We start from the raw sequence: 27,930 nt of genomic DNA, 5'->3' as shown, positions 1-27,930 counted from the left end.
GTTTGACCACCTCGCCAATTTGGAGGATGACCTAGATGAAGGATTTGGAGAAAGTGGGTGTGCATTGTTTACTTTATTCTGACGCGGGGAGGGATAGAAGTGCAGGAGAACGAGATGAAACCACTATGTAGGAAGTGGTGTTGTAGGTCCTCGTACCTGTGGACGTTACAAGTCGTGTCCTATTTGGCCGCGATCAGCCTTGCTAATGGGGCTCTGCCGCCCTTTAGGACTTTCAATATTTCCGACACGAGCCTGTCCCATTTGGTGGTCCACAATAAAACCGGAGTCATCTACGTTGGGGCCATTGACAGGATCTACAAGCTCGCGGACAACTTGACCATGCTCCGGTCCCATGTGACTGGCCCTGTGGACGACAACGAGAAGTGTTACCCGCCTCCCAGCGTGCAGTCCTGCCCCCACGCCCTGGTGCTGACCAACAACGTCAACAAGCTGCTCCTCATTGACTACACGCAAAACCGCCTGATCGCCTGCGGGAGCGCCTTCCAGGGGATATGCCAGTTCCTCCGCCTGGACGACCTCTTCAAGCTGGGGGAGCCCCACCACCGCAAGGAGCACTACCTATCCAGTGTCAACGAGTCGGCCACCATGTCTGGCGTGATCATCGAGGGGTCCAACGGGACCAATAACAAGCTGTTCATCGGCACTCCCATTGACGGCAAGTCCGAGTATTTTCCCACCCTTTCCAGCAGAAAACTGATGGTCAACGAGGAAAATGCGGAGATGTTTGGTTTTGTCTACCAGGACGAATTCGTGTCCTCCCAGCTGAAGATCCCGTCGGACACCCTTTCCAAATTCCCGGCCTTTGACATCTATTACATTTACAGCTTCAGCAGCGAGCAGTTTGTTTATTACCTAACCCTTCAACTCGACACCCAACTGACGTCACCGGACTCGAGCGCCGAGCAGTTCTTCACCTCGAAGATTGTCCGGCTGTGCGTGGGTGACCCCAAGTTTTACTCTTACGTGGAGTTCCCCATCGGGTGCCTGAAGGACCGGGTGGAGTACCGGCTCATCCAAGACGCCTACTTGGCCAAGCCGGGCAAATTCCTGGCTCGGTCCTTGGGGATCTCCGAGAAAGAGGACATCCTCTTCACCGTCTTTTCCCAAGGGCAGAAGAACCGCAAGAAACCGCCCAAGGAGTCTGCTCTCTGCCTCTTCACGCTGAGGAAAATCAAGGAGAAGATCAAGGAGAGGATCCAGTCGTGCTACAAGGGGGAAGGGAAGCTCTCGTTGCCCTGGCTACTCAACAAGGAACTAGCCTGCATTAATTCCGTGAGTACTAAACTTTGAATAATTTCCAACGTGCTGCCACTGTCGAGCCCCATCCTTCGGGATGATGACTCTTTCCAGAAATGTTACTGATTTTCTAATGGTATTAGCATGTGACTACGCAGGACAAATTACATCATAACACATTTGATGCCTGTTAATTGCACACTGGTGGGAATAGGATGCTACTGTAGCTTTAGAAATGCTGCGTTTAGCCACTTAACTTTATTACAAGGCGGTTGCCTTGAGATTTGCCTTGCGTGGGAAGGAGTCGATGGAAAATATTCTCCAGGAGATAAGTACTTTGTTCTGAAAAAAATTATGGCCTTGTTCCTAAGGTGTAACTAAAATCCGTGATGAAAATCACACTTTATTTTTTTGGGTCCATTTTCCTCCCCAGCTCGTTGAAAAGGTCTGGGTTGTTTCTCGGGTAGGATTCTGGTACCTTAAGAACAGGAGGAAGCCATTCAGCCCCTCGAGCTTGTTCCGCCATTCAGTTGGATCATGGCTGATCTGTACCTCAACCCTATTTACATGCCTCTGCTCCATGTCCCTGGTTTCCCTAACCCAACAAAAAAATTATCGACCTATCTTTCTTGAAAGCTCCAATTGTCCCCCAGCATCCACAGCCTTTGGGAGGAGAGTACAGGAAACTCTTTTTTTATCCGGCACCGACGGGACCGGCGTGCTGCCGGTTGATCAAAAAGTCCGGATTACAGAGAGGTATACTTACCAAGGTACGAGAGCCCCGTACACAGCCACAGATCCAGGCGTCCCTGTTGCATGGCAACAGGTGCAGGAACCCCGGTTACACGGCCACAGATCCAGGCATCCCTGTTGCATGGCAACAGGTGCAGGAAGCCCGGTTACACGGCCATTAATATGAAGTAAAACTTACCTGAACCTACTCCTGAATTTTGCCAGTTAAGAGAGATTTCCTGTATTTCAATTTTCTGCTACTCTTTGTGTGGAAAATATCCTCCCTGAGTGGCCTACATCTCATTTTAAGATTGTGCCCCCTTGTTCCAGATTACCCCACCAGAGGAAATTCATTACATGGGAACGGAAGCATAGTGGTTATGTTGCTGGACTAGTAACCTCAGAGGCGTGGATTAAAGAGCCGGAGACATGAGTTCAAATCCCACCAATTAATTCAGTTAATTAAATAAATCTGAAGTAAAAAGATAGTATCAGTGACATGAATCAGTCATTTATGAAAGAAAGACTTATAAAATAATACTGAGCGGCCTGCGGGTGGCGCTGTCCAGGGAGAGTATAAATACTCGGGCACAGGCCCAGCTTGCGCAGGACATTCTTTAACAGGAACTAGTGAAGAACACAACTAGACCTCCATGTTGTAAAACAGTTGATTAAAGCTTTGTTTAACGCTTAGACCAAGTGCCTAGTAGTTTTCTTACGTCAATCAGTAATGAAACTACTGGATTGTCATTCGAAAACCCATCTTGGTTCACTAATGGCCTTTAGGGAAGGAAATCTGCCGTCCTTACCCGGTCTGGCCTATATGTGACTCCAGACCCACAGCAATGTGGTTGACTCTTAACTGCCCTCTGAAATGGCCTAGCAAGCCACTCAGTCGTATCAAACCGGTAGGAAAACCTTCACCACACGGTCTGCAGCAGTTCAAGAAGGCGGCTCACCACCACCTTCTCGAGGGCAATTAGGGATGGGCAATAAATGCCGGCCTTGTCAGCGACGCCCACGTCCCATGAATGAATAAAAGAAAGGAAATTGTTTCTCCGTATCTACCCTATGTGGGTATATATATATTTTTCTCTTCCTAATTTTCTATCATCCTAAAGGCTAGTTGCTAGGATATGGCTCCATGGATGTTTGGCAGTATTCTGTACTTGGCCCCGTGTACCCGACAACCAACCTTCCAACGGTGGGGGGGGGGTGTCACTGATTTGAAGCAGGGACCTCTGACCCATGTTCTTTCTCTCTCGCCCAAGAATCCTGAAGCCAATTGTAGGACGACTCTGCCCCTGCCTTGGTCAGCGGTGACTGAGGATCGAAGGTGGGACTTTTCCTGGTCTCTCGCCCCCTCCGAGTCGGAACGTCTTTGCTTCGCACCTCCCTCCAGTCTGTAACCTGGGATGTTACTTCAGTGCAGAGTTGAGGGGAGTGCTGCATTACGAATTAGGAGCAGGAGTCGGCCCCTCGAGCCTGCTCCGCCATTCAATAAGATCATGGCTGATCTGATTACTCCACATTCCCGCCTACCCCCGATAACCTTTCACCCCCTTGCTTATCAAGAATCTATCTACCTCTGCCTTAAAAATATTCAAAGATTTTGCTTCCACCGCCCTCTGAGGAAGAGAGTTCCAAAAACTCACAACCCTCTGAGAAAAAATTTCTCCTCATCTCTGTCTTAAATGGGCGACCCCTTATTGGTGGAGGTGCCATCATTGGGATAAAGATTGGACTTGGCGGAAATCGAGGGATATGGGGATCGGGCGGGAAAATGGAGTTGAGGTAGAAGATCTGAGCCATGATCCTATTGACCGGCCGAGCAGGCTCGAGGGGCCGTATCTCCTGCTCCTGATTCTTATGCTCTTATTTTTTTATAAGATGCTGAACCAAGTCCTGGTACCTATTCGGGGTGCGTGTAAAAGATCCTCTGGCACTATTTGAAGAGGGACAGGGAGCTCTCGTATCTTGGCCAACATTCCTCCCTCAAACAAAAGACAGAATAACCGATCAGCAACGCTCCTCCCCCTAAGGTGCGCGGCTCGGCGCCAATCGCGAGGTCCCGCATGAGCCGCTGGAACAGATGCCACGCGGCAAATTTAAAGGGCCCGCGCAGGATAAGGAAAATTACAAGGAGCATTGCTCTCATTTTGCGGTTTGTTGGATCTTGCTGTATAAACTGGCTGCTACGTTTTGCCTGCGTAACATTGCCTACACTTCAAAAGTAATTAATTTGATGCAAAGTATTTTGGGAGGTCCTGAAGGCATGAAAGAAACTGTATAAATGTGTTTTTTTTTCTCTCTCTCTCTCTTGGCCCTAGAATCTCTGCCTCTAAAGGCCTGTACACCATTTATTTAAAAAGACTAGCATTTCTATCACGCCTTTCACAACCACTGGACATCCCAAAGCGCTTTGCAGTCGATGAAGTACTTTTTGAAGTGTCGTCGCTGTTGTAATGTAGGAAAACGCGGCAGAAAATTTGCGCACAGCAATGTGATAAATGACCAGATAATCTGTCTTTGTGATGTTGATTGAGGGATAAATATTGGCCTGTTTTAACTGGGGAGAAGTCCCCTTGCTCTTTTTTGAAATAGTGGCCCGTGGGATCTTTTACGTCCGCCCGAGAGAGCAGACGGGGCCTCGGTTTAACGTCTCCATCCAAAAGACGGCACCTCAGACAGTGCAGCGCTCCCTCGGTGCTGCACTGGGAGTGTCAGCCTGGATTTATGTGCTCAAGTCTCTGAAGTGGGACTTGAACCCGCAAACTATTCCTGACTTCGAGGCGAGAGTGCTAGCCACTGGCTGACATTTCAACATAATAGTACCTACAGAGGACAGGTTAATAGAAATGGAGGGGAAGGGGTTCTATGAATCTAACCTGGGGAGGGCCAGATGTTTTCCCTGATCCCTCTGCTTGCTTGTGCTGTACTACAGGCTGCCTGTAGAAAGACACTACTCTATGAAGAATCGTGGAACAGCGCTGCTGCGATCTGCTGCTGAGCTGGCGAGGATCTGCTAATGAAATGCTAATGTATTTTTTATGAGCTGGTACTTTAATTTCATTCCAGGTGAAGTGTCTATAAGCAACTGAAGTGAATAAGGTCTTTGTGTTGAATGAGCAATGTTTTATCAATGATGGTGCCTGGGAGGATTAGAATGGAGTTGTGTGGTTCTCAACCGGTTGCAAGTTGAACAAAATATGGATCCTCTCTGTCAACCCTCAACTTCCCCCCTGCCCCCCTGCCCCGCCCAACCCTGATCCTCTAACTTAAGAGAACTTTATCACGTTTCTTAACAACTTGTGTTTATACAGCACCTTTAACGTAGTAAAACGTCCCAAGGTGCTTCAGTGGAGTGGCTGAGCCACATAAGGAGCAATCGGGGCCGTTGAGGGTTTTAAGGAACGTCTGAAAGGAGGAAAGAGGCGGACAGGTTTGGGGAGGGAATTCCAGAGCTTAGCGCCTGTTATGAATCTTATGATCCATGAAGAAAAACTCATGAAATAACACTGGACGGCCAGCTGGTGGCGCCGTCCAAGGAGTATAAATACTCTGGCGTGGGCCCAGCTTGCCCAGGACATTGTGAAAACAGGAACTAGTGAAAGATAACTAGACCTCCATGTTTTGAAACAAGTTGATTTAAAGCCTTGCTTTATACTCGAACCAAGTGCGTAGTGAGTTTTATTACGTCAGCGCCTAGACCGCTGAAGGCACGGCCGTCAAGGTTGAGCGATTAAAATCAGGGATGCTCAAAGGGCCAGAATTAGAGGAGCGCAGAGATCGCCGGGGGAGGGGGGGGCAGCGCGGTTGTGGGGCGAACAACTTTAGACGCGAACGGTAACTATTCATTTAGGCAAATGTAGCAGCCATGTTACACACAGCAAGATGCCACCCGCAGCCATGAGTTGGAGGACCAGTTTATCTGTTCTTGCTGGTGTTGGTCGAAGGAGGAATGTTGTGCCCGGGACACTGCACGAGCCCCCGTCCGCTCTTCTTTGCAGTGCCCGTGGAATCTTTAACATCCACCTGAACAGGCGGATGGCCCCTTGACTCCAAGGTGCAAGTGTTCCCGATTGATTTGGACAGGATGTTTTGGACAGGTTGAGTGATTGGGCAGAAGCATGGCAGATGCAATATAACGTGGATAAATGCGAGGTTATCCACTTTGGTGTCAAAAACAGGAAGGCAGATTATTATCTGAATGTCAATAGATTGGGAGAAGAGGAAGTGCAACGAGACCTGGGTGTCCTTGTGCACCAGTCGCTGAAGGTAAGCATGCAGGTGCAGCAGGCGGTTAAGAAGGCAAATGGTATGTTGGCCTTCGTAGCGAGAGGGTTTGAGTACAGGAACAAGGATGTCTTGCTGCAGTTGCACAGGGCCTTGGTGAGACCACACCTTGAGTATTGTGTGCAGTTTTGGTCGCCTTATCTGAGGAAGGATGTTCTTGCCATGGAGGGAGTGCAGCGAAGATTCACCAGACTGATACCTGGGATGGCAGGAATGACGTATGAGGAGAGATTGGGTCGATTGGGCTTATACTCGCTGGAGTTTAGAAGAATGAGAGGGGATCTCATTGAAACTTATAAAATTCTGACAGGACTAGACAGACTAGAAGCAGGAAGGATGTTCCCGATGGCCGGGGAGTCCAGAACCAGGGGTCACAGTCTAAAGATAAGGGGTAAGCCATTTAGGACTGAGATGAGGAGGAATTTCTTCACCCAGAGAGTGGTGAACCTGTGGAATTCTCTGCCTCAAAAGGCAGTTGAGGCCAATTCATTAAATATATTCAAGAAGGAGTTGGATATATTTCTTAAGGCTAAAGGGATCAAGGGATATGGGGAGAAGGCAGGGACAGGGTACTGAATTTGGATGATCAGCCATGATCTCATTGAATGGTGGAACAGGCTCGAGGGGCCGAATGGCCTACTCCTGCTCCTATCTTCTATGTTTCTATTGAGGAGTTCACTGGCACAGTGGGTGGGTGGATGAGGGTGGGAGCTGATCTGGGAAAAAGAGGCAGCAGGTCCGTTGAACCCCAACAGCATATTCCCTGCTTGCTTTCATTTGTACTGGAATGGCATTAGGAGCGGTGTTGGTCAGATTAGTGCTTCAGAAGCCACAAGGGCCGCTCGGTGCTGCAAGGGTTAAGTCCGCACTGCACTGCTTGGTTTCTGGAAAGTGCAATCTGCTGTAATTGTGTTTACGCTGTGCTAAGTGTGTGGGTAACCATCTGCTGCACAAATCGGCTTGGCTCGGGATCCCGAAACCGGCAACTTTTGCAAATATCTTTCTGCGCTGGCTCCAGACGGTTGTGTGGGGATGAATCCCAGGAGCCACTGGCCAGACGGAACAGTTGGCCTACTTCAGTGTCACGTCCGACCCATCACACTGGAGAACGAACGTTTTGGCTTGGTCACGGCAGCATTATTTCTTGCGTCAAGGCACGACAGACCCAGGTTTTTAACGGCCTGCGAGGCAGGCGCTGTAAAGTATACGGAGCGTTTCTGGGTAGCAAAGGGGGCGAGAGATACGGTGGGCAGGTGGGAGTTGTCCCATCCGGAAGGGTTTGAGCTTGTTGGGCGTGACGCCCATTCCCTTGTGGTCCTCGGCCAATTGGACCTATTTTAGCTGTTGGCTCCATGGCCCTCATTGGTGTTTCAACCTCTCGAACGTACTTTTGTGTTCATGGGTGACCGAGATGGGCACCTTGGACCACACCCAAGATTTAAATCCATGCCGTCATTAACTTGCGTGTCTCTCTCTCTCTCGAGGCGGGTGGGCGGAGGCTCGTGTGGAGCATAAATGCCAGCATAGATCAGTTGGGCCGAATGGCCTGTTTCTGTGCTGTAGACTCAATGTAACTCGATGAGCGAATGTCTGTCCCCACCACCCTAAAAAAATTTCCCCATGGGCCACGTGCCCGTCTTCCTTGACTCCAAATCTCTGCGAGACCCCTGATGCTCCCTCCAATTCTAGGAGGTACATCTCCTTCCTTGTGCTTTGACCTGGAATTTTTCCTTCCCTTCCCCCCCCCGCCCCCTCCCAATTATATTGCACTGCAGCTTAAACTCCTCCCAGGGCAAAGCAAACCTTCCCAGTGTCCTCTTACAGACAAGTTAACGGGCTATAAATTTCAATTGGAATATTGCAGCTAATGCAGAGTTCAACTCCCTCACTGTCTGGTGCACATGCTCATTGTGCCTGGCTTTATTGGGTGTACTTGTAGCAACATGTTGTCGGATGTGATCGGCACAAGTCGTTGTAACGTTACTCTTCATGTGTTGCCCAATGTCACACCTGAAGCTGTCACCAGCAGCGACACGCCTGTAATCACCACTACAATTTGACCACAGCTTAGTGCAGCTCATAATAGAAACATAGAAGATAGGAGCAGGAGTAGGCCATTCGGCCCCTCGAGCCTGCTCCGCCATTCAATGAGATCATGGCTGATCATCCAAATTCAGTACCGGGTCCCTGCCTTCTCCCCATATCCCTTGATCCCATTAACCTTAAGAAATATATCTAACTCCTTCTTGAATATATTTAATGAATTGGCCTCAACTGCCTTCTGTGGTAGAGAATTCCACAGGTTCACCACTCTCTGGGTGAAGAAATTCCTCCTCATCTCTGTCCTAAATGGCCTACCCCTTATCCTTAGATGTGACCTCTGGTTCTGGACTCCCCGGCCATTGGGAACATCCTTCCTGCATCTAGTCTGTCTAGTCCTGTTAGAATTTTATAAGTTTCAATGAGATCCCCTCCCATTCTTCTAAACTCCAGCGAGTATAAGCCCAATCGACCCAATCTCTCCTCATACGTCATTCCTGCCATCCCAGGTATCAGTCTGGTGAATGCTCCCTCCGGATACAAGTTTGGAAGGGCATTGAACTTGCTGAGTTTTCCCCACAGATCAATGAACAAAAGTTCCACGCGCCCACCCAATTTGACTTCACTGGCATCCTGGTGCCAAGATTGACCAGCTTGTGAGATGTTGCAGAGAGAGAGAGAGGACTTTTTTCTTTAGCTCTCGTCCCATGTTGAATGCATCTAATCCTGGCCGGACAAGGAGGCACGTTGTTTGCCAACCCCTTGTGGAGAAGCCTGTGGCCTACTTGCTCACTTCCAACCATGTGACTCGCCACACCAGTGTCCGCCGTGGCTCAGTGGGTAGCAGCCTCACTTCTGAGTCGGAAGGTCGTGGGTTCACGGTCCCACTCCAGAGACTTGAGCACAAAGTCTAGGCTGACATTGCAGTGCAGTATTGAGGGAGTGCTGCAGTGTCTTTCGAGGCCTCATCTGCTCTCAGGTGGACGTAAAAGATCCCATGGCACTATTTTGAAGCCGAGCAGGAGAGTTCTCCCCGGTGTCCTGGGCCAATATTTATCCCTCAATCAACATCACTAAAACAGATGATCTGGTCATTATCACATTGCTGTTTGTGGGAGCTTGCTGTGCACAAATTGGCGCAGCGTTTCCTACATCACAACAGTGACTGCACGTCAAAAAGTACTTCAATGGCTGCAAAGCGCTTTGGGACATCCTGAGGTTGTGAAAGGCGCTATAGAAATGCAAGTCTTTTTTGACGGGAGTGCGCCTAAATTGCTTGCTGGGTAAAACCGGAACTGAGCACTTTGCCCTTAACGAGTTAATTAGAGGTTTAATTATTTATTGATGTGTCAGTGATATCGTTAGCAGATGATGTGTACAGCTGTATTTGTTGTTTCACAGTGTTTATTGAAACATTGACACAGTTGGAGCTGAACACAGTAATGATGATGAACCTTTACTGCAACGTCTGCATATCAGTGGCAGATTGTGTACAAGAGGATTACCAGAGTTGGAAGCGTTCAGTGTTTGGCTTGCTCGGAGATTCTGTGGGACGTGATTTACCACTGAAATCTAAGGCACCCCCACCCCGTTCAAGGTTCGGAAGAGGAGAGGACCCAAGGGTTATGGCCTGTTCGCCGTCTTGCTACTATTGGCTTGCGGACAATGTGACCCGTCCATCGGAGCTGATTGAGCGTGGTCAAAGCTTCGATGCTGGGGATGTTGGCCTGAGCGAGAACACTGACGTTGGTGCGCCTATCCTGCCAATGGATTTGCAGGATCTTGCGGAGGCAGCGTTGGTGTTAACCGCGTCCGCATGCCCGATACGAGACTCCCAAAACAAGCGCTCTACTCGGAGCTCCGACACGTCAAGAGAGCCCCAGGTGGGCAGAGGAAACGCTTCAAGGACACCCTCACAGCCTCCTTGAAAAAGTGTAACATCCCCACCGACACCTGGGAATTTCTGGTCCAAGACCGCACAAAGTGGAGGAGAAACATCTGGGATGGCGTCGAACACCTCGAGTCTCTTCGCCAGGAGCAAGCGGAAGCCAAGCGCAGGAAACGCAAGGAGCGCACGTCAACCCAAGCACCCCACCCACCCGGCCCTTCAACCACCGTCTGCCCCACCTGTGATAGAGACTGTCGGTCCCGCATTGGATTCATCAGTCACCTGAGAACTCCTTTTTAGTGTGGAAGCAAGTCATCCTCGGTTCCGAGGGACTGCCTAAGAAGAAGAAGATAAATATATGACATGAAGGACAGGAAACAGCTATCTGGCGTATCCAGACTGTGCCTCCCAGATATGGTGCAACCACTTGGACCATTAACCCAACCTCCAGCCACACAGTGAAAAACAAACCCTACCGCCAATTCAGAGAACATTCTGGAACACTCCCTCTCTGACTCCCGAAGGCTGTTGCGCAAGACTCCTGGAGACGGCGATGGTCCGTAACTCCTCGTCATCCCAGCTATCTCGCAACTGCCCCCTCCAAGTAGAAATGTCTTCTCTCAGGATATGGTCCAGGTTCCCTTTATAAGCGAATCAGTACTCCCCTGGGTGTGTCGGTCATCTGTTCCACAGGAGGATGATGATTCACTGTGAAAAGAAACACTTTCTAGGAGCCTACGTCACTCTTTGCTCAGGCATTTTAAATGCGTTTTACTGTAGGCCTGAGAAAGAAAGGACTTACATTTGTACAGCGCCTTTCACGACCACCGGACATCTCAAAGCGTTTTGCAGCCAATGAAGTACTTTTTGAAGTGCAGTCACTGTTGTAATGTAGGGAAACGCGGCAGCCAATCTGCGCACAGCAAGCTCCCACAAACAGCAGTGAGATGCATGACCAGGTAATCTGTTTTTGCTGGTGCTGCTGAGGGATAAATATTGGCCAGGACACTGGGGAGAACTCCCCTGCACCTCTTAAACAGTGCCGGGGGATCTTTTGCCTCCATCTGAGGGAGCAGACGGGGCCTCGGTTTAACATCTCATCCGAAAGGCGGGAAATTCTACTCAGTCCTAGCCATCTCAAATAACCAATTAAAGAGTTTCCAACCCCTTTGTTTTTAAAAAAACACCTCAATCGCACCCCTTTTAAGGTTTCAGCTGTGGCTCAGTGGGCAGCACTCTTGCTGCTGAGCCAGAAGGTTGTGGGTTCAAGTCCCACTCCAGGGACTTGAGCACAAAATCTAGGCTGACACTCCAGAGTAGTGCTGAGGGAGTGCTGCACTGTCAGAAGTGCCTTTATTTTGAATGAGATGTCATATGTCTTCGAAATAGTGCCATGGGATCTTCAACTACTAGATAAACTCTCGGGGGCCCTCGGGTTAATATCTCACCTGGAAGATGTCACCTTGCACATTGCAGCGCTCCCTCGGTACTGCACTGAAGTGTTGACCTGGATTACGTATTCAAGCCCATTACTGGGACTTCAACCCACAACTGTGTATTGGGACCAAGGTGAGAGCACGACCATCTGAGCCAAACTGAAGACCGAAGCCATTGTCTTCAGTCCCCGCCACAAACTCCGTTCCCTAGCCACTGACTCTACCCCTCTCCCTAACATCTGTCTGAGGCTGAACCACACTGCTCACAACCTTGGTGTACATTGGGGAAACACTGTGTGTATGTAGATAAACCTGTATAATCCCCTTTTAACTGCAGTATTCCCCTCCCCCCGCAAGACAGTTGCAAGCTGAGAGGAATAAGGCATGTTCAGACTTGCCTGCTGCTGAGAAGGAAAACCAATCAGGTTCCAGCAGGTGACCAATCCGTGAGTCATCACAGGCTCGCGGGCTTTACGAATTCAGTACTGTATTGTGAGAGTTGGAGTAAAGACCTATTTCTTGTAGCTCGCTGTGTTGCCTATTTCTTTACGCGGGAGACGGCAGTCTCCCACAGTGTCATATTTGACCCCGAAATGAGCTCCCGACCACACATCCGCGGCATAACTAAGACCGCCTATTTCCACCTCCGTAACATCGCCCGTCTCCGCCCTTGCCTCCGCTCATCCACTGCTGAAACCCTCATCCATCCTTTGTTACCTCTAGGCTTGACTATTCCAACACACTCCTGGCTGGCCTCCCACGTTCTACCAAACTAAACTTGAGGTCTTTCAAAACTCTGTGTCCCAACTCGCACCAAGTCCCGTTCACCCGTCACCCGCTGTGCTCGCTGACCTACATTGCCTCCCGGTCCGGCAATGCCTCGATTTCAAAATTCTCATCCTTGTTTTCAAATCCCTCCAGGGCCCCGCCCTCGCTATCTCTGTAACCTCCTCCAGCCTTACAACCCTCAGAGATCTCTGCGCTCCTCCAGTTTTGGCCTCTTGCGCATCCTTGATTTTAATCGCTCCACCATTGGCGGCCGTGCCTTCTGTTGCCTGGGCCCTCAGCTCTGGAATTTCCTCCCTAAACCTATCCGCCTCTCCACCTCTCTTTCCTCCTTTCAGACGCTCCTTAAAACCAAGCTTTTGGTCACCTGCACTAATTTCTCCTTATGTGGCTCGGTGTCAAATTTTTTGTCTTTTAATACTCCTGTGAAGCACCTTGAGATGTTTAACAACATTAAAGGTGCTATATAAATACAAGTTGTTGTTGAGAGGAGTTTGAAACCTGCTCCAGGGTAGTGACATCTCTTCAAGATGAGATATGGGGAATGGGAGTGTGGAGGATTAACTTTCAAACAATCCCGTTAACATTTCACGACCAAATTGCATTGCTGGCTTGGGACAAACTCTAGTGCCATGTTCTGCACAATGACTAGAAAATGTGGTCGCTAATTATTTGAACCCATTTTCTGCTAATGGATCAATGATGGTATGAATTACATGATTTATTCGGGTGTCGGTCGTGGCTCAGAGTCTGAGTCAGAAGGTCGTAGGTTCACCGTCCCACTCCAGAGACTTGAGCACAAAATCTAGGCTGACACTCCAGTGCAGCGCTGAGGGAGTGCCGCACTGTCGGAGAGGCAGTACTGAGGGAGTGCCGCACTGTCGGTGGGGCAGTACTGAGGGAGTGCCGCACTGTCGGAGGAGCCGTCTTTCAGATGAGATGTTAAACCGAGACCCTGCCTGCCCCCTCGGGTGGACGTAAAAGATCCCACGACAATATTGGAAGAAGAGCAGGGGAGTTCTCCCCGGTGTCCTGGGGCCAATATTTATCCCTCAACCAACATCACTAAAACAGATTATCTGGTCATTATCACATTGCTGTTTGTGGGAGCTTGCTGTGCGCAAATTGGCTGCTGCGTTTCCCACATTACAACAGCGACTACACATCAAAAAATACTTCATTGGCTTTAAAGCGCTTTAGGACGTCCTGAGGTTGTGAGTGGTGCAAACCTTTCTTTCTGCTTTCTCTGGTGCTATTCAACCACTGAAGACATCACAGCTGAGCCCAGACTTGTCCTCCACCCCACCCCCTCCCCTGTCCACGCGCGAGTGCCGTCCAATCAGAGCAGAGAATCCTGGCTGACTTTTGTTTTCCCCCCCTCTTGCTCTTGCCCAGGGGCGCGGCAGGCAATTGTGTTAATGCTGTCTGCCTTGACCGAGGGCAGCTAACTCGACGCCGGTTAGGGGTGGGGAATGGGCCCTCACTGGACCCTCTGGCTCAGTCAAACATGGCCGATTGGATTTACTGGCTCTTGCTGGGGGCCGACATTAAGTATTGGGTTTTTTGTACTGCAAGATCTTAAAAAAAAAAAAAAAAAATCAAACATTTGCTCAATGTTAATTAGACTTATTATCGGTGAATCTTCTGACAGTGCAAAACCACAATAATGCTTCTGAAATACCGATGATTCACTCTCTTAGAAATTTAATTCAATTCACGTGATCAGATAAGTGGCGATACTGGTTTGTGTTCAATATTTCCTGTCAATCTCAGGTTCTGTGGCATGTGGGGAATCGAGACTTGTGTGGTCTCCAGGTGGAGAGGGGGGACAGAGTTGGCCCAGGCGCACATACCAACTTCAGTCCCCATTTTTACATAGAATTACATAGAATCCACAGTACATAAACGGCATTCGGCCCATGCCGGTGTTTATGCTCCACACGAGCCTCCTCCCACCCTCCCTCATCTCACCCTATCAACATATCCTTCTCATTTTCAAGCCCTACGTTCTGTCATTCTTGCATTTCCATTATGAATTCCTATTTCTGGATTTATGGTGAAAACTGCAGGTGCTAATTACTCCTTCCCACCTGCAGCAGCTCCAGTGGCAGAAGGGGGGTAATTACAACGTGACATGTTTACATGTAATCAAGAGGAAGTGAGCACTGGATTTTTGATACCATAGATTTTTGGTTCTTGGGTCAGTGTCGATAGGTTATAGAATTTTCTCCATCTCCTACTGAATCTGATGATTCATGTCGAGGCGTGGGTTCATGAGCTACGTTCCCTCTAAGCTCTCTGCTGAGCCCGGACTTTTCCAATGTTAAAGACCACGCAAGCGCGAAACTGCGAATGTCCGTGCAGCCCCTTGGAGGTGCCGTCTTTCGGATGAGACGTTAAACCGAGGCCCCGTCTGCTCCCTCAGGTGGACGTAAAAGATCCCATGGCACTATTTCGAAGAAGAGCAGGGGAGTTCTCCCCGGTGTCCTGGCCAATATTTATCCCTCAACCAACATCACTAAAAACAGATGATCTGGCCATTATCACAATGCTGTTTGTGGGAGCTTGCTGTGCACAAATTGGCTGCTGCGTTTCCTACATTACAACAGTGACTCCACTTCAAACAAAAAAGTACTTCATTGGCTGTAAAGCGCTTTGAGACGTCCGGTGGTTGTGAAAGGCGCTATAGAAATGCAAGCCTTTCTTTGTTTAGGAACTCTTGCTGATTTTGCCTCCCTTCCCCGCCCCCCCCCACTCCCTCCCCTCCACAGATTGGCTCAGGACCACTAAGGCTGATTGTGGGTCCCTACCTGCACCCTTCCTGAGATCAACTAGCTGTCCCACCCTCCCCCCCCCCCCCCCCCCCGCAACAGTGGGGGCAAGAAAGACCACCAACACCACCTCGGGGCAACTCACGATGGACAACAAACGCTCGCCTTGCCAGCGACACCCAGGCCCTGAGAATTTAAATTTTATTTTAAAAGTGGGCAGAGGTCAGGGGTTGAACCTGGGACCTCGGTCCCAGCAGCTCAGTTTCAAACTGACTTCAGCAACTCGAGGCGTTTGGGAGGCCAAATTTAAGATGTAGCGAGGGAGCAATCTAAGAAAGCAGCCACCCTTGGTGTAGGGCAGAGGTTCCAAACTTTACTTGTTGTGTAACTCTTCCAGATCTACCAGTTGCCCGCCTAGTCCTGCCAGCGTACAGGTTTAATAATTTAACCCCTTTAACACCCAGGCATTGTAAAAAAAAAATGTACAAATTATAATACACATGTGCAACTTTAAACAATGGCTCTTTTTTCATATTAGTTCCTGGGATGTGGGCATCGCTGGCAAGGCCAGCATTTATTGCCCATCCATAGTTGCCCATGAGAAGGTGGCGGTGAGCCGCTTACTTGAACCGCTGCAGTCCGTGTGGTGAAGGTGCTCCCACAGTGCTGTTAGGGAGGGAGTTTCAGGATTTTGACCCAGCGACGATGAAAGATCGACGATATATTTCCAAGTCAGGATGGTGTGTGACTTGGAGGGGAACTTGGAGGTGGTGGTGTTCCCATGCACCTGCTGCCCCTTGTCCTTCTAGGTGGAAGAGGTCGTGGGTTTGGGAGGTGCTGCCGAAGAAGCCTTGGCGAGTTGCTGCAGTGCATCTTGTAGATGGTACACACTGCAGCCACGGTACGCCGGGGGTGGAGGGAGTGAATGTTTAAGGTGGTGGATGGGGTGCCAATCAAGCGGGCTGCTTTGTCCTAGATGGTGTTGAGAAAGAAAAGAAAGATTTGCATTTCTATAGCGCCTTTCACGACCACCGGATGTCCCAAAGCGCTTTACAGCCAATGAAGTACTTTTTGAAGTGTAGTCACTGTTGTAATGTAGGAAACGCGGCAGCCAATTTGCGCACAGCAAGCTCCCACAAACAGCAATGTGATAATGACCGGATAATCTGTTTTAGTGATGTTGTTTGAGGGACAAACATTGACCGGGACACTGGGGAGAACTCCTCTGCTCTTCGAAATAGTAGCCGTGGGATCTTTTACATCCACCTGAGAGGGAAGACAGGGGCCTCGGTTTAACGTCTCATCCGAAAGATGGCACCTCCGACAGTGCAGCACTCCTTCAGTAGGAGTGACGGATGAGGTTGTTTGTTTGAGCACAGGTGCATGTTTGGAGTGATAGTTTGAGTTGTAAGTTTTCTAGACAAAGGCGCTGACAATACTTTGACTTAATTCCAGTGAGTGATGATCCATCCACTTTCACACAGGTAAGTTGTAGCAAACAGTATCAAAACCTTGACAGCCCTGTCTGACAATCCGGGCAACTCTGCTCGCATTTGGACCCAAAACTCAGCCAACAGCTTTTGTTGGAACTCGATCTCGAGTCCGTCATCATTTGAGATGTCCAGGAGGTTCTCTTCTTTTATTGACGAGCCTTGCGGCATGGCTACTGCAAAAAAAAAAACTCTGTAGGGTAAACATGGTCCAAGGCCTCGAGGGCTAATGCTGGCCCTGTCACAGCGATGGTGTGACTACTCGGCGATTTAGATGGCCGGATTAAGCTGAGCTTTCAACAACAGGGCAATGTGTCATCTGATCCCGGAGGTGGAAGTGTGGATATTTTGGGATTGCGCTGAGTGCTGCAGAATGAAGCTGTTGAAACAATCTCCTTTTTCTCTCCCGCTCCAATGGGTCTGCCCTTTTCTAAGCCATTTAGGAACAGGAGGATTCAATTAGATCATGGCTGATCTGTACCGTAACTCCATTTTCCATTGATACCCTTGCCTAACAAAAGTAAAGAACTTGCATTTCTATAGCGCCTTTCACAACCTCGGGACGTCCCAAAGTGCTTTACAGCCAATGAAGTACTTTTTTGAGGTGTAGTCACTGTTGTAATATAGGAAAAGCGGCAGCCAATTTGCGAACAACAAGCTCCCACAAACTGCAACGTGATAATGACCAGATAACCTGTTTTTAGTGATGTTGATTGAAGGATAAATATTAGCCCAGGACACCGGGGAATAACTCCCTTGCTCTGCTTCGAAATAGTGCAGTGGGATCTTTTGCGCCCACCTCAAGCGGGCAGACGGGGCTTCGGGTTAACGCCTCATCCAACAGTGCGGCACCCCCTCAGTACGCCAAGGGTGGAGTGATTAAAATCCCTCAGTACTTCACTGGAGTGCCAGCCTGGATTTTGCGCTCAAGTCTCCGGAGTGGGACTATGAACCCACAACCTGCTGACTCGGAGGTAAGAGTGCTACCCACTGAGCCACGACTGACGAGAATTCTTCTTATCCCAAGACATCAACAGAAGTTTAACGAGATCTTTGCTCTATTCTTCCTGGTGCCTCCCAAGAGTGTATTACATTGGACTGTACGCATACACCAAGCTGGCCTATGGTGTAAAGTCCTCCCCCAAAATCTTCCAGCTACGATGGATAAGATTTTTGCAAGGAATTCCAAATTGCGTATGCAATCAAGATGATGTGCTGATCGCAACAAGCAGTGAGGAAAACAATCTAGAAGTGTTAGATTTAGCGCTTCAAAGGTTGAATTCTCACCACAATGTCAAATTGAAAAGGAGCAAATGTGCTTTTGAAAATAAGAACTAGGAGCAGGAGTAGACCACACGGCCCCTCGAGCCTGCTCCGCCACACGGCCCCTCGAGCCTGCTCCGCCACACGGCCCCTCGAGCCTGCTCCGCCACACGGCCCCTCGAGCCTGCTCCGCCACACGGCCCCTCGAGCCTGCTCCGCCACACGGCCCCTCGAGCCTGCTCCGCCATTCAATAAGATCATGGCTGATCATCGACCTCAACTCCACTTTCCTGCACTATCTCCATATCCCTTGATTCCTCTAGAGTCCAGAAATCTATCGATCTCAGCCTTGAATATACTCAACGACTGAGCATTCACCGCCCTCTGGGGCAGAGAATTCCAAAGATTCACAACCCTCTGAGTGAAGAAATTCCTCCTCCATCTCAGTCTTAAATGGACGACCCCTTATCCTGAGACTATGCCCCCTAGTTCTAGACACTCCAGCCAGGGGAAACAACCTCTCAGCATCTACCCTGTCAATCCCCTTCAGAATCTTGTATGTTTCAATGAGATCACCTCTCATTCTTCTAAACTCCAGAGAGTATCGGCCCATTCTACACAATCTCTCCTCATAGGACAAATGTAAGAAGTCACACAACACCAGGTTATAGTCCAACAGCTTTATTTGAAATCACAAGCTTTCGGAGCGCTGCTCCTTCGTCAGGTGAAGTGGTGTTGTGTGACTTCTTACATTTGTCCACCCCAGTCCAACTCCGGCATCTCCACACCATCATAGGACAGTCCTCTCATCCCAGGAATCAATCTGGTGAACCTTTGTTGCACTGCCTCCAAGGCAAGAACATCCTTCCTTAGATAATGAGTCCAGAACTGTGCACAGTACTCCAGGTGTGGTCTCACCAAGGCCCTGTACAATTGGAGCAAGACTTCCTTACTCTTATACTCCAACCCCCTTGCAATAAAGGCCAACATGCCATTTGCCTTATTGCTTGCTGTACCTGCACGCTAGCTTTCTGTGTTTCTTGCACAAGGACAACCAAATCTCTCTGAACCCCAACATTTAAAAGTTTCTCATCATTTAAAAAATATTGTTTTTCTATTCTTCCTACCAAAGTGAATAACCTCACATTTCCCTACATTATACTCCATCTGCCACCTTACTGCCCACTCACTCAGTCTATCTATATCCCTTTGCAGACTCTCTGTGTTCTCCTCACAGCTTACTGTCCCACCTAGCTTTGTATCATCAGCAAACGTGGATACATTACACTCGGTCCCTTCATCTAGGTCATTAATATAGATTGTAAATAACTGAGGCCCCAACACTGATCCTTGCGGCACCCCACTAGTTACAGCCCGCCAACCTGAAAAAGATCCGTTTATCCCTACTCTCTGTTTTCTGTCCGTTAACCAATCCTCTATCCATGCTACTACATTACCCCCAACCCCATGAGCCCTAATCTTGTGCAATAATCTTTCATGTGGCACTTTATCGAATGCCTTTTGATAATCCAAATATACTACATCCACTGGTTCCCCTTTATCTACCCTACTAGTTACATCCTCAAAAAACTCTAATAAATTTGTCAAACACGATTTCCCTTTCATAAAACCATGTTGACTCTGCCTAATCTTGTTATGATTTTCTAAGTGCCCTGATACCACTTCCTTAATACAGGAAACTTTCTGGTATCTGGCACGGATGGGACCGACGTGTTGCCGGCTCATCAACAATTCCGGATAACCGAGCGCTATAGTAAAAGATACGGAGCTCAGAGCTCCGTATAAAGCAACAAACCCAACAGCTTCAGAACAATCGGCACAAGTTGCAAGCGTCTCTGTAGTTTAGCAACAGCTTCAGCTACACCCTTGCACAGCAACAAATCAATTAAAAAAAGTAACTAAAAGTTACCTGAACCGACTCCTGAATTTTGCCGGTGGATAGAGCGTTCCGGTTATTTAGGGGCCGGTTAATCGAAAGTTTCCTGTAATGGATTCCAGCATTTTCCCGACGACTGATGTCAGGCTAACTGGCCTGTAGTCCCCTGTTTTTTCTCTCCCTCCTTTCTTGAATAGCAGTGTTACATTTGCGGCCTTCCAATCCGCTGGGACCTCTCCAGAATCTAGGGAATTTTGGAAGATCAAAACCAATGCATCCACTATCTCTTCAGCCACCTCTTTTAGAACCCTAGGATGTAGGCCGTCAGGTCCAGGGGATTTGTGGCTTTTTATCCTATTAGTTTCTCTAGTACTTTTTCTCAATACGTTAAGTTCCTCACCCTTATTAGACCCTTGGTTCCCCACCATTTTTGGTGTGCTTTTTGTGTCTTCTCCTGTGAAGACCGATACAAAATATTTGTTTAACCTTTCTGCCACTTCCTTATTCCCCATAATAATTGCTTCTGTCTAGGCCTCTATGGGACCAATGTTTACTTTTGCTACTCTCTTCCTTTTTACTTACTTGTAGAAGCTCTTACAATCTGTTTTTATATTTCTTGCTAGTTTTCTCTCATTCTATTTTTTCTATTTTTATAAATTTTTTGTTCATCCTTTGCTGGTTTCTGAAACTCTCTCAATACCCAGGCTTATTATTCTTCTCAACATTATAAGCTTCTTCTTTCAATCTAGTGCTATCCTTAACTTCTTCAGTTAGCCACGGATGGATCACTTTTCCCATGGAGTTTTTCTTAATGGAATGTATTTTTGTTGAGAATTATAAAATATTTCTTTAAATGCTAGCCATTCCTTATCTACCACCATACTATTTAAACTATTTTTCCAATCTACCTTAGCCAACTCGCCCCTCATACCTATGTAATTGGCTTTATTTAAGTTTAAGACTCTAGGGCCTAGAAATTGGGTTGGTAGCGCCGGCACTGAGCGCCTAAAGAGACCTAGAATTGGGGCGATGCCCTATGTTGGGGCGGACGCTATGAAGAAAGCAACAACTCAGATATTGACTATACATTTTGCGCCTGCGCTAAGTGTTTGCGCGTGCCCGCGAGCGCAAGCAGATCATGACGTCATTTCAGTGTGCAACGCCTTCTAGGAGCACCTGAGCGCATATTGGGTGGCGCCCGGAGCCTTAACGCCTAGCGCTATTAGTGACAGTTCGAGGGAGGGCTAGCAGGCCCTTCTCGGAGTAGGGGGGCGCTATTTAAAGGGGACAGCTCTAGTGCAGAATCCTCAGCCACTTGGCCTGCTCATTACGATCGCTGCTGGATAGAGTTGGCGAGCTACTGTGGAGCGGAGTTTTGGGAATTGAGCTTTACAGTACTTGGGACCGTCAACCCTGTCCGAAGCACTTGCAGCACTACACCTAAAAGCCTTTTGACCAACTTGCATCGCAATGGGAGCTTCTTTGTAGGGCGACGGCCTCATCGCCCAACACTGTGAAGGGGCAGAGAGACGGCGGGAGACAGGGCCGGGATTGGCCAGAAGGAGGAGGGGCAATGGAGGTCGGCTAAACCGACGGGATGCTGCGAGGGTCTTTAGGCAGCAGGTGACAAGCCTTGACATGTCGGAGGAGCAGTGTTTGGGAAGGCTCCGATGCCGGAGGGACATTGTTACTGATCTGTGCCACCTGCTTGGTCAGGATCTGCAGCCGCGTGAACGCTGCAGAACCTCTCTGTCCGTGATCGCTAAACTGACTGATGGCCTCAATTTTTATGCCAACGGATCCTTTCAGTCAGCCATTGGGGACATTGCGACTGTCGCTCAGGTTGCAGTCCACTGTTGCATCCGGCAAGTTACAGATGCCCTTTATAGGCGAAGGCGTCAATTCATGACCTTGCCTCTGACCCTGCACAAGCAGGCGGAGCGCGCAGGGTCTCGCTTCTATTGCGGACTTCCCCATGATGCAGGGGGCGACTGACAGCAGGGGGCTTTGAGGGCGCCATGCCATCATCCTTAGGACTTCCGCAACCGCAAGGGGCTCCACTCCCTCAACATGCAGCTGGTCTGTGACCACCGCCAAATCATCATGGCAGTCACCGTGCATTTCCCAGGGTGCGGCGGTTGACCTCAGTTTGTAACCTTTTTGAGGGGCTAGCTCGAAGACGAGGCTGGCTTACTGGGGACAAGGGCTATCCTCTCTGGCCATGGCTGATGACAACACTCCGTGTGGCCGACACCCCAGCAGAAGAGCTGATCAGCGGCCATCAGGCGACCAGGCACAGTAAACAGCACACTATTGGTGTTCTCAAAAAGCCTTTCCGATGTCTGGAACATTCGGGGGGATCCCTGCAGTACTCGCCGCAGCAAGTGGGACACATCGTCGTCTGCTGCATGCTCCACAACTTGGCGATTCGACGCACCCAGCCAATTCCAGCTGTCCCTCAACGACCAGCAGAGCAGGCTGAGGAGGAGGAGGAGGAGGAAGAGCAGGCGGAGGAGGAGGAGGAAGAGCAGGTGTAGGCGGAGGAGGAAGAGTAGGCGGAGGAGGAAGAGCAGGAGGAGGAGGAAGAGCAGGAGGAGGAGGATGAGGACGAGGCGGAGGAGGAGGAAGAGCAGGCGGAGGAGGAGGAAGAGCAGGCGGAGGAGGAGGAGGAAGAGCAGGCGGCGGAGGAGGATGAGGAGGAGGAGGAAGAGCAGGCGGAGGAGGAGGATGAGGAGGAGGAGGAAGAGCAGGAGGAGGAGGAGGAAGAGCAGGCGGAGGAGGAGGAAGAGCAGGCGGAGCAGGCGGAGGAGGAAGAGCAGGCGGAGGAGGAGGAAGAGCAGGCGGAGGAGGAGGAGGAGGAGGAAGAGCAGGCGGAGGAGGAGGAGGAGGAGGAAGAGCAGGCGGAGGAGGAGGAAGAGCAGGCGGAGGAGGAGGAAGAGCAGGCGGAGGAGGAGGAAGAGCAGGCGGAGGAGGAGGAAGAGCAGGCGGAGGAGGAGGAAGAGCAGGCGGAGGAGGAGGAGGAGGAGGAAGAGCAGGTGGAGGAGGAGGATGAGGAGGAGGATGAGGAGGAGGAGGAAGAGCAGGCGGAGGAGGAGGAAGAGCAGGAGGAGGATGAGGAGGAGGAGGAGGAGGAAGAGCAGGCAGAGGATGAGGAGGAGGAGGAAGAGCAGGCGGAGGAGGAGGATGAGGAGGAGGATGAGGAGGAGGATGAGGAGGAGGATGAGGAGGAGGATGAGGAGGAGGATGAGGAGCAGGCGGAGGATGAGGAGAAGGAGGAGGAGGAGAAGGAGGAGGAGGAAGAGCAGGCGGAGGAGGAGGAAGAGCAGGCGGAGGATGAGGATGAGGAGGAGGAGGAGGAGGAAGAGCAGGCGGAGGAAGAGCAGGCGGAGGAAGAGCAGGCGGAGGAAGAGCAGGCGGAGGAAGAGCAGGAGGAGGAGGAGGAGGAAGAGGAGGAGGAAGAGGAGGAGGAAGAGCAGGCGGAGGAGGAGGAAGAGCAGGTGGAGGAGGAAGATGGCAGGGCTGCTGAAAGTGGAAGGGCCATACGTCAGAGGCTCATCAGGACTCGTTTCGAGACCCCTGTGGCGGAATGATGAGAGTCTTAACTCATGCGCACTTTGGATGTTTGACGGCCTCTGAATGCCAGCATCACTGAAAGTAGTCACGTGCACCATGCCACATTGAAACTTCTGTTTATTGGCACAAAAGTCTTTCATTACAGCAAAACAACGTAATGTCAACAGAAACCATAAGTTACTAAATAACTGTGAACTCTTCGGCAAAGCCGCAAAACTCAACAAACCTTCTGCAAATATAACAACAGGTGAGGGTGTCCTTGAATTTGGACAAAGAAACGTCTCAGCACCTCCCTCTACAACTGGCCCCTTGAGGGAGAACGACTTCTCTTTCGCGCCCGGCCCCTTCCCTCCCTGCTGCTCCTACGTAATTGGACCCAGTGGCGGTCTCAAGGCTGGGGGACGCCTGCTCACTGTGTGGAAGCGCAGAAGCCCCTGAGGTACGGCCTGGCCGACCTCTGGGCTTGGAGGGTGCGGACGCAGGATGCTTGCTTTGAGCATGGCTGGAAGCAGTGTGCCCTGCAGGTGGTGGCAGCTGCACTGCAGACGTCCCAGCGCTGGCATGTGCAATGGTCTCCTGCCGAGAGAGGACACCTGCACCATGGTCGGACGACACACTGGCTATCTGAGGGGAGCGGCTCGGCTCATCCGCCGCAATCGCATGCTCCACTGATTCCTGGCCTTGTATGGGACTGGAAGGGCCCGGGGTGATCCTAACTGATGCAGAGAGGGTGGCTGCAATGAGAGATCGCGTTGCCTCAATCTGGGTATGGAGGAGCCCAGCAAGTGACTGCATGGCAACAGTGAGGACCTGTGTGCCAGGTGCCAGTGCTTCGGAGAAGCCCTGGACAGTTCTTCCCATTGCTTCGGACAAGGCAGGTGCCGACCACACCACTGCCTCGGACAAGCCCTGGACAGACCTTTCCAGGGATTGTCCGAAGCCCTGAACAGTCCTTTCCATAGCCGACTCAAAGCCGTGGACAGTCCTCTCCATTGTTGGGCCGAAGCCCTGGATAGTCCTGTCCATTGTTGCCCCGAAGCCCTGGATAGACCTGTCCATTGTTTCCCCGAAGACCTGGAGAGTCCTCTACATTGTTGCCCCAAAGCCCTGGAGAGTCCTCTCCATTGTTGCCCCGAAGTCCAACATACTCTTAGCCAATGAATCTATTGACTCAGGCATCTTCTCCACTGCAGCCATCAGCTCCGTGTGTCTGACCCGGGCCTGTTTGCTCATTTCAGCCAGGCGACGCACCTCATCTGCACTCTGTGCAGCAGTCATGATGACCTGCCTTGCCCTCCGGGGAGACGGCGGCCGAACTTGCCTATCCCCCTTGCGTTGCTGCATGCCGCTTGGTCCAGCAACTGGTTCATCCTCAGAGCCCCCCCCCCTCCCCTCCAGGGGACTACTATCCCCAGTCTGTAGATGTGTCCACTCCCCGGATTCTGCAACGGCTGGTCTGGAGTCCTCCTGCTCCTCGCCTCCGGTGGCACTGGCACTGGCAGCTTCAGTGTGTTGAGCCCGAGTTGGTGCTGATTCATCTGAAAGTAGGGAGGTGGAAGAGTGGCTTTAGCAAAAGGACAGGTTTGCTGAAAGGCATGCCAGATTGCGGCAAGGCTCTGACATGGCTGCACACTGAGGATGCATGCTGGCGGGGGGACCAAGTGGAAGGCAACAGGTGAAAAAGGTGAGAGTCTTACCCTCGCTGTCGGAAATGGGGTCGGCAGATGCAGTGGTCACAGGACCAGACAGACGTCCTCCAAGAATCTGGTGCACTCTCTCCTCCAGATCCGTGAGAGTGACCACTTGTGGAGGACCGCCACCGGTTCGACGCTGCTCCTTCCGGATCATCGCCAGCTTGGACTGCAGGGGAAAGAAGGGGAAGTTCTGTAACATGATGCCTTGAGAGATCATCGCATGCCCCCCATGGTGCAAGAGCCCTTACATGAGGCCTTGAGACATCTGTCCATGCGTGTGGCCAGAAAGGGCCATGGGTGCTTGCAGGCAGATGGCCATTGGGGCATCATTGCAACAGGGTGCCTGAAGTCAGCTGCAGATGGAGGGAATCAGAAGTTTGGTAAACCATCACTCACCCTAACGATCCGTGTGAGGTCGTTGAATTTCTTCCTGCACTGAACAGGGGTCCTGGTAGCCATGCTGCTGGAGTTGACCCTCACAGCAACCTCCCTCCAAGATCGTCGGTAAGCCTTCTGATTCGGCCTCTTGCCATTGTCTGGATACAGGACATCTCGACGGCGCTCAACTGCAGCCACCAAGTGGTCCAGAGCCTCAGTGCTGAAGCGCTCTGCTCTCTGTCTAACCTTCTCCATGCTCAACAAGTTTCTAACGCCAGAGAAGGGCGAGCGCCGATTCTGAGGCCTACAGGGCGTTGGGTGTTGAAGCTCAGGCTGACTGACCCACCCCTTTAAGAGCTGGCCGGAGCCTGGAAGTCTCGTGGTTTCCCGTAATTGAGATCACCGCTGCGCCCGTCCGTGTCGATATTGAGTAGCGCCTGAACTTTTGCGCCTTAGGAGCACCATGCAACGGCTGAATTAGCGCCTCAAGCCCCTTTGGGGGCAATGCAACCCAATATCGTGCCAGGCGGCGATAAGTTTCGTCTGGCTATAAACTTTGCGCAGCGCCAGTTCTAACGCCTCAAGCGGGGCTATACCCAATTTCTAGGCCTAGTTTCGGACTTGGGTAAGTCACTCTCAAACTTAATGTGAAATTCTATCATATTATGATCACTCTGCCCCAGAGGATCCTTTACTTTGAGATTGCTAATTAACCTTGTCTCATTACACAATACAAGATCTAAAATAGCCTGTTCCCCGGTTGGTTCCATGACATATTGTCTTAGGAAACTGTCCTGAATGCATTCCATGAACTCGTCCTCCAGACTACCTTTGCCAATTTGATTTGTCCAGTCTATATGAAGATTAAAGTACCCCACGATTATTGCATTACTTTTGTTACAAGCTCCTACTATTTCTTGATTTAATATTCTGTCCAACGCTATAGCTACTGTTAGGGGCCTATATACTACTCCCACCAGTGTTTTCTGTCCCTTGTCATTCCTTATCTCCACCCATACTGATTCTACTTCCTGATCTTCCGAGCCGTGATCCTATCTCACTATTGTCCTTATGTCATCCTTTTTTATCAGGGCTACCCCCCTTCCTTTTCCATTCTGCCTGTCTTTTTGTGCAGCCCGAGGTTGTGTACCTTGGTCTGAAAGTTGATGCAAATGGCTTGCAACCAGTTAAGGAAAAGGTTGATGCTGTCATCAATGCTCCAAAGCCACAGAACATGTCTGAGTTAAGATCTTTCCTTGGAATGGTCCAGTACTGCATACGTTTCTTACCTGAGTTAGTGACCATGTTCGCTCCATTGCATGAGCTCCTCAAAAAGGATGTCCAGTGGAAGTGGACAAAAGTGCACCAGGAAGCTTACGTCGTTTGTAAGAGAGGTCTCTCTAGCGATGCTCTACTTGTGCACTACGACACAGAGCGTGAGCTTAAGTTAGCGTGTGATGCTTGTAGCTGTGGTGTGGGAGCTGTCATAAGCCACGTAATGGGCGACGGCCAATAGAAACCAATCACGTTCGCATCGCGAGCCCTCACAAAGAGCGAAAGAAACTACATTCCAATTGAAAAGGAAGCACTCACCATAGTGTTTGGAATCAAGAAATTCCAACAGTTCCTGATCGGCAGAAAGTTTACCCTGATAACCGATCACAAACTGCTCCTAGCAATATTGGGGCCCAAATCTGCCATCCCTGCAATGGCCGCATCAAGAATGCAACATTGGGCAGTGTTGTTGTCTGACTACACGATTGGATATCGCACTTCAAAGCAAAACTCAGTCGCAGATGCCTTGTCCAGGTTGCCACATGAGGACTCGTGTTGGGAGTGAAGGTGCGATTTTCACTCTAGGTGCAGTTGACCGACTTTCCAGTGAAGGTAATTGAGATTGCAGATGAGACTCAAAAGGACTCGGTACTGAAAAGTGTGTATGAAAACACCTTGAATGGATGGACTGATCAGTGTCTGGACACAGAGTTGAAACCATTCCATAACCGTTGTATAATAATAATAATCAACTTTATTGTCATTGTTAGTGCACAAGTGCAGTACAACGAAATGTAGGCTTGCGGCTCCCGAGAGTGATCATTTAGATTAAGACATTTAAACATTCAACATACATTTGGCTTGTAATACATTAACATAAACATAACCATAATAAAGTGCATTGGCAGATGTGCAGGCTTTCGAGTTTATTTGTGGAGTTCAGTAGGATGACAGCCCTGGGAAAGAAGCTGTTCCTAAATCTGGTCGTACGGGTGCGAATGCATCTGTAGCGTCTCCCAGATGGCAGGAGGGCGAACAGACTGTGGCTGGGGTGGGTAGGGTCTTTGATGATGGACCGTGACCTCCGTAAACAGCGTTTCTGGTATATGTGCTCTATGGTCGGTAGCTGGGTGCCGGTAATGCGTTGGGCAGTT

At 50.0% G+C, this 27,930-nt stretch overlaps 1 protein-coding gene across 1 annotated transcript in view; it reads left to right on the top strand.

Annotated features, from left to right (window-relative positions):
* LOC147111318 (plexin-A1-like) overlaps nucleotides 1–27,930 on the top strand; it is a 616,616-nt gene that overhangs the window by 58,838 nt on the left and 529,848 nt on the right. Inside the window, exon 2 of the mRNA XM_086002083.1 lies at nucleotides 1–1,293. Within this exon, the coding sequence (XP_085858209.1) occupies nucleotides 115–1,293 (1,179 nt within the window). The 5' untranslated portion in view covers nucleotides 1–114. The remainder of the gene's footprint in view (nucleotides 1,294–27,930) is intronic.

Source organism: Somniosus microcephalus, chromosome 11 (genome assembly GCF_052327205.1).
Source record: "Somniosus microcephalus isolate GS21.2 chromosome 11, FLI_Smic_1.0, whole genome shotgun sequence".
In the NCBI taxonomy this organism is placed as follows: Eukaryota; Metazoa; Chordata; class Chondrichthyes; order Squaliformes; family Somniosidae; genus Somniosus; species Somniosus microcephalus.
This window is presented reverse-complemented; position numbering and strand designations above follow the sequence as displayed.